A 7,041-nucleotide genomic window follows, 5' to 3' on the forward strand; every position below is an offset into this window, starting at 1 on the left:
TGGTCACCGGTGTCCTCCGGGCCACCATCCGGAGCGAGGATCTGGTCTCCAGCTCTGTGCCCAGGCTGGCCTGAGTCCTTCGCCGTGCATCCAGCTGCCCGCCCCCCACCCGAGCCACAGCCCTGGCCTGAGTGCCCCTCCCTGCCAGGCTCAGCTCCCGGCCGCCTGTCCCCGTCTATGGCCTCACAGCTGGTCTCTGTTCGTGTCCTAGACACTCAAGGGCTGCTTGGCCTCCGCCCTCCACAGGGCCTGTCATCTGGGAGGCGTGGGCCTGTCCGCCCCAGACTCCTGATTTTTAGATTATATGTTTTCAGACCCTTAACCCAGAGAGACCCTTTGATATCACATGCACATTCCTGGGGTCATTGCCCCTGAACACAGTAGTAATCGTGGTCCATCCTGGCAACTAATTCACGGTTCTTGTAACAAAAGAGCCCCGACTGCCGTGGACAGGCCCAGCCTGTAATTTTATCAGACAAAATTGGAGAGAGGAAGCCAAGAGCTCCATTTCCCGGCTTCCCTCCTGGTAATTGGCGGCTGTAATTGGCTTCATTTGGCCGAAGGGCTGTGTTGATCAAAGGCTGTGGTCCACGATTCCTCCACGGGCCTTTCCCTGACCCCTCGTGGGGCGGCCTCTGTCTGCCCACTCCTCTCAGTTCGGGCCGTGGGTGACCTTCGAGCTGTGTCTCCCATGTGTGGCCCCGGAGTTGGCAGAGGTGCCCGAGTGCCCAGCACACAGGGAGCTGCTGGCGCCATGAGGCAGGTGGTCGCAGCTGGGGTGTACTCCATGCATCCCGGAAGGTGGCTTGCTGGGGGGTGCCCAGGAGGGTGGGGGGCATCCCCAGGCCCACTCCCCCGGGGACCCTCCCTCAGGTCCCCCGTGGCTGCTCCATCCGCTCCTGGGGAGTGGAGATGGGGCGGGCCAGGAGGACGTGGGCACAGGGTCCGGTCACCGTGGGCGGGGGGCCCTGTTCCAAGACCTCCAGCCTCGGGAGCAGGTGGAGGGCCAGGGCCCCCCCCCTTACTCGCCCTCTGCCTGGCCCTCTGGACCCCAGCCCATGTCAGCAAGAGCGAGGGGCAGCCTTTAAGGCTGACCCAGCCCCGAGCAGAGGTCTCCACGGGAGATGCCCTGCGAGCTGGCGGGCTGCCCCATACCATCCTGCAGCTGTGCTCAGAGCACAGAATCCAGCTCCCCCCGGGCTTCGTCACAGCCCCCCGTGGACTCAGTGCCCCTGGGGTGCTCTGTGCGGCGGGTCAGACCTGTGCCCACCCGCCCTTTCTCATGGGAGCCGAGCAGGCCTGAGCCCGGGGCCCGGGACGCGGCTGGAGGTGCCCAGTGAGTGTCTTCCTCCTCAGGAACCAGTCCAACGTGAGGAGGATGCACACGGCCGTGAGGCTCAATGGCGTCGTCCTTGACAAGTCCCAGGACGCCCAGCTGGTCCTCCTGAACATGCCGGGGCCCCCCAAGAACCGGCAGGGGGATGAGAACTGTATCCTTCGCTGGCACTGTCCCTGTGGGGCGGGTCATGCTGCGCTGCCTCCTGCTCAGCGGAGGAGCCCTTGCCATGGGCTGAGGGGCGGCCTGGGCAGCCCAGGATGTGGGGTCCTGGTGGACAGACAGGGCCCCTTCCCCTCCCCCAGTCTCCCACCCCGAAGTACCTGGGTCCCAGCTTCCTCCACCTCCGGCCAAGTCCCAACGATGCAGCTTGTGGGGAGTTGGGGGCGCCCTTCGCGTTTGTGTGGGGCCGGCTGCGTCCTTAACTCGGCCCCGCTGCAGATATGGAGTTCCTCGAGGTCCTGACCGAGGGGCTGAACAGGGTGCTGCTGGTCAGGGGCAGCGGCCGGGAAGTGGTCACCATCTATTCCTAGTGCCCTGACCCCGCTGGCCGGCCGGGCAGGTGTGCCGATGGAGCCTCAGAGCGCACTGACCGGCGCTGACATCCTGTGGAAGTCGCTAGAATGCCCCCGGGCGCGCCTGTCCAGGCCGAGCGCCGGCATGCACTCAAGCTTTGCTTGTGTCCACCCCCCCGGGCTCCTCCCCCCAGGAGGCTGGCAGAGACTGGAATGCAGCGGCCACCTCGTGTGGCCCAGCGAGGCGGGAAGCCCCCAGACGGACACTCAGAACTGACTCCCCGAGGCGGAAGCCCCCGGACTGACTCAGAGCTGACTCCCCGAGGCAGGAAGCCCCCGGACGGACACTCAGAACTGACTCCCCGAGGCGGGAAGCCCCCAGACGGACTCTCAGAGCTGACTCCCCGAGGCAGGAGGCCCCCGGACAGACTCAGAGCTGACTCCCCAGCTGGGCCTTTGGGCTGCTGTGCACTTAGGGTTACTCTGAGCCCCGGCCCCAGGTGCCCACGAGGAGCCGCACAGACCCTGGGTGGCCCTGGGCGCGGGGTCTCCCCAGCTGCAGCCCCTCCTGGGTTTAGGCTCCAGGAAACGGCAGGCGACGGCGGGGATGCCTTCGGGATCTGGAGTCCCGCACACGCGAGCATCTGACGCACACTTGTTCCGGCGACCCCGGTTCCCACTCCTCATGCTGGAGGGGGTCGGGCCGCGGCCAAGGCTCCCAGCCACGCTTGGAGCACTGACAGGCGGCCCCAGGCCGCTGACGCGACGCCTTCCGATGGCTGGCCTGTGTCTGCACGTTGCACGCGCCGTCACGCCCACTGTGTGTTGTTGGAGTAACTTGTGTGCCTCACTTTCCTTACGGCTTATTTATTTATTTAAACACTGAGGGGCGGGGGGTTCACTGGTAAAAGCTGTCCGTACAGAGATCGCTTCGATGGAAGGGGCCCGAAATGGCCCAGCCTTGCTGTCACTGGCTTCTGTGGGCTCCCAAGGAATCGGCCTGGTTCGTGGGCATCAGGTCAGGCGGGGGCCAAGCGGCTGTTGGGCAGCGTGCAGTGGCCACAGCTAGTGCCAAATGCCACGGGTGGGCGGGGGTCTGGTTCAGGCCTGAGTTGGGCAGTGAAACCCAGCCCAGTGGCTTCCGGCCGCCTCCTGCATCTGCGGAGGGCCCGCGGGTCCCGCTCCTGAGTCCCGTGGCCCTGGCCGGCGTGGGCCTGTGTCTTCACCAGCGGCCTTTCCACTGTCAACCATGGAACCGCAAGCCATTTAGAGTTGATTTCTTGTTTCCCTTTTTTAGGTTCTTTGTATCATTTTGTTAGCAGAAAAATAAAGTTGTATAGAACCCGAATGTGTTGAAGGATCTCGTGTGACTCTTTCAGCCTAGAAATGAAACACTCAGAGCTGCCTGCTGCTTCTCTTGGAGTTGTCCTCAGGTCTGATCAGCACAGCAAACCCAGGTGCTGGAAGAGTGACTGTGTGAACTGGCTGAAGTAAAGACAGAGACCAGAGCAACCACAGCGGGTACGGGGGCCGAGCTGTCCCCAGACCCGGTGGGCAGCCCGGCCGTGAGGTCCTGCTGTGTGCTGGGCGACTCCGCCTGTAACCCCCCAGCAGAATCAGGAGAGAACCGTGACGAGGGGCCTCTGCTCGGACACATGGGCTGGGCTGCAGCAGCCCTCCCGCCCAAGACGGGGACCCAAGGGAGGGAGACCAGAAGGTGCTGCCCAGACGCAGAGAGACCGCGGGGGCCGCTTCTCGGGGTTAAGCCGGTGACCCAGCAGTTCTGCTGTTGGACACGATAGCTGGTGGACATGGACTCCACGAAGGCGTGGCTGAGCGTGTCCCCACTCAGCCGTCCCCACGTGGGAGCACGGGCAGGCAGGATGCACATGTTCTCAATGGCGCCGGTCAGTCCTGAGATGGCGCAGGGCTAAGCTGCCTGCTGGGAGCCCAGAGCATCCCACGGCGAGAGACGTGGGCGCCATGGTCAGCTGCCCCTCGGGCCACAGAGCTGGGGGAGCCAGAGACAGGCATGGGCGACAGGCAGACATGGGGTAATGGAGCGAGAGGCCGGGCAGGCGCGCAGTCTGTTCCGGTCACAAAAAATGCTCCGAGTAGGACGTGACCCCTTGGCCTCCAGGCCAATTCCCCACCTCTACACTGGGGTCTGTGCCTCCCTGGTTTCCCCAGCAATGTCTGACTCCCACATGCCAGACCCTCTCATCCCTGCCAGACTGTCACGCTCCCATCAGTACACTGCCCCCAGACCCCCTCTCGTCCCCGCCGCCCGGGCTCTCAGGCTCTCATCGGGACGGCCCCCCACCCTCACCCAGGGCGCAGCACTGGCCGTGGCCTCGCAGCCCGTCCGTCCCCTCCGTGTCCCTGCCCGGCTGTTTGCCGAGTCTCCCCACGTTCCCACCCCCTCCCGTGCTGTGTGTGGACCACGGTCCTCCCGTCGCCTGTCCCGTGGGGGACGTGGCCCACCTGTGCGGCATCAGGCTCTTCAGGGGGCGGAGAGGTAGCTGGGGGCCCCGGCCTGTCTGTGTTTGCTCCTCCCAGGGCACTGACCCCCCCCAGCCCCACCACCAACCCTACCCGAGGTGCCGGGGGTGTTGGGTGGGAGCGGAGCTCTGGAGCCTGAAGGAGGGCTTGGTGGATGCCGGCAGTGAGGCTGCCCTTCCCGCCCTTCAGGCCCAGACCAGGCAACTGTCCGGATGTGGAGGCTGCGGGGGGCCGTGTCCTCTGCTCTCCACAGGCTCGCCCGCTCGCTCCCCACACTGGCTCCTGTGAGGGGCCTGGTCCAGGACAAGCTGGGGGCCAGGCAGCAGGCAAGGCTGGCACGGAGTGGGGGCACGTGGGCTGCGGCTCGAGGTCATCTCAGGTGCAGAGAGGCCTGGGGGTTGAGGGTGGTGAGGGAGTCAGGATGGGGTGGGCTGGGGTCATGTGGGGTCCTGTGGGGGTCATGTGGGGTCTGGGGTGGGGTTGGACAGGGTTATGTGGGGTTGTATGGGGTCGTGTGGGGCCTGGGGTAGGGGTCGTGTTGGGGTCGTGTGGCGCCTGGGGTGGGGGTCATCTGGGGGTCGTGTGGGGCCTGAGGGTCATGTGGGGCTGTGTTGGTTCTGGGGATCATGTGGGAGTTGTGTGTGGGTCCTGTGGGGCTGTGTGAGGTCTGGGGGTCATGTGGGGCCTGGGGTGGGGTGGGCCAGGGTCGTGTGGGGTCTGGGGGTCGTGTGGGGTCATGTGGGGTCTCGGGGTCGTGTGGGGCCTGGGGTGGGGTGGGCCAGGGTCGTGTGGGGTCTGGGGGTCGTGTGGGGCCTGGGATGGGGTGGGCCGGGGTTGTGTGGGGTCTGGGGATTGTGTGGGTCATGTGGGGTCTGGGGGTCGTGTGTGGCCTGGGGTGGGGTGGGCCGGCATCATGTGGGGTCTGGGGGTCTGGGGGTCGTGTGGGATCTGGGGGTCGTGTGTGGCCTGGGGTGGGGTGGGCCGGGGTTGTGTGGGGTCTGGGGGTCGTGTGGGGTCTGGGGGTTGTGTGGGGCTTGGGGTGGGGTGGGCTGGGGTTGTGTGGGGTCCTGGCTTGGGGGGCCCTGGGTAGGCCTGTCTTCCGGCCGCACCAGGGGCCACGGGTACAGCTGTGAAGGACTCGCCTCGTCTGTGCTCAGAGGGAGCAGAGGCGGGAGACCCCGGGCTGGGCGCCGGCCGGGCCCTGGTCTGCACGGCCGCACCAGGCAAGCAGGCCACGCTCTGGCGTCGCCTTCCAGCCGGGCAGACAGAAGCACAGGCCCGAGCTCAGGCTGCAGGGTCCAGATGGGTGGCGCTGGCCTGGCACGCCCGCCCGGAGCCACTGACGGAGTGGCACTGGACCCTCAGACAGCGCCGGAGCCTCGCCGTCCAGAAAGGAGGCGGGGGGAGATCAGAGGGGACGGGGGCACCAGAGCTCCTTGCCCAGGACCAGGGCTTGGCGGCCGAGCCGACTGCCAGCCCAGGGGTCGGGCAGCGCAGAGGCCACACTGCAGTCTCGGAGACCTTTGCCCACTCAGCTCTAGGTTCGTCTGGCAGCCGCCCTCCAGAGGAGCTTCGAGAACGTGAGGCAGGTTGGTCCAGCTCTGAGGTCACCCAGTAGCCAGGTCTAAACAAATAAGTTAGCTTTTTTGTTTGTTTCTGTTACAAAAGGGATCTGTCCTCCCTTGACTGGTCACCATGAGGCCTTCCTGGTGCCCAGCAAGAGGGTGGACTTGGCACCGGGGCCTCCGGTCAGCGGGCAGGGGCTGCCTCTGAAGCAGGCCGCACACGGCTCCCCGACTCCCCACCTCTGTCTCTGGCTATCACAGCCTCTTCCAGGAGGGCGTCCACTTCCCCTGACCCAGGTGGTCCCAGGGCCCAGCCCCTAGCCCGAGGGCAAGCCACCGCACCCGGGAGACAGTCCTTGTCCACATGTGGACATTGGTCACCGCATCCATGTGACACAGAACCCCGTGTGTGGTGGCTGTCCCGCGGCTTCTGTCCCTTCTGCCACCCTGGACCCGTGCTGGGGTCGAGGGGTGGGGGTGGGCGTCCGTCCTCGGGGAGCCACAAGCCGCAGACACACTCTGCTTCAGCTCCGTCTGAGAGTGGCCTCTCACTTACGTTTCGTCATTAAAGCCAGCGTCTGGGCTCCGGCTCAAGTGCAGGCCTCCCCATGCTGCTGGCGGGTCGGCAAGCTTGTGCCCGAGGGCGGCGCAGGCAGCGGCAGGGCTGGCCAGGTCTGCGCACGGAGGAAGGCCGGGGCTGGGGAGGCGGAGGGAGCGCAGAGCGGGGCTCACGATGACCGCATGGGACGCGGTCACGAGGAGGCCGCACCCCGCCCGCTCAGCCGTGGGCCTCTGGGCCAACCCGGCCCGGCCTGCTCCTCCTGAGATCCTGAAATGAAACCCCAGCTCCTCCTTGAGTGTGCGGGCCACAGCTCCTGGGAAACCCCAAAGGGTCTTTCAAGCAGCCGTGAACACGGGGTCTGCAGGGGGAGGCCTGGAGGCGCAGGGCGCCGCCTTCTCCAGACATTCTATCTGCAGAGAGCCAGCGCTGCCGACTAACCTTGGTCCACACAGCCCCCCAGACAGCAGCTGAAGAGGCCCCATAGCATGAACGCAATTTCAGGCTTAGGGGGTCTTCTCGAGATGAAGGTTTGATCAGGGGGATCCCCTGGAGGAGCAAATG

General features: G+C 65.9%; 1 protein-coding gene across 3 annotated transcripts in view; it reads left to right on the top strand.

Annotated features, from left to right (window-relative positions):
• The window catches only part of SLC12A7 (solute carrier family 12 member 7), a 36,869-nt gene extending 33,676 nt beyond the window's left edge, over positions 1-3,193 (top strand). For all 3 annotated transcript variants that reach the window (XM_055554753.1, XM_055554754.1, XM_055554755.1), the window contains 2 exons: positions 1,357-1,490; positions 1,778-3,193. In XM_055554753.1, coding sequence (XP_055410728.1) covers positions 1,357-1,490; positions 1,778-1,869 — 226 coding nt within the window. In that variant the 3' untranslated portion in view covers positions 1,870-3,193. The remainder of the gene's footprint in view (positions 1-1,356; positions 1,491-1,777) is intronic.
• The last annotated feature ends 3,848 nt before the right edge of the window (positions 3,194-7,041 follow it).

This window comes from Bubalus kerabau, chromosome 18 (assembly GCF_029407905.1).
Source record: "Bubalus kerabau isolate K-KA32 ecotype Philippines breed swamp buffalo chromosome 18, PCC_UOA_SB_1v2, whole genome shotgun sequence".
NCBI classification, from domain to species: domain Eukaryota; kingdom Metazoa; phylum Chordata; class Mammalia; order Artiodactyla; family Bovidae; genus Bubalus; species Bubalus kerabau.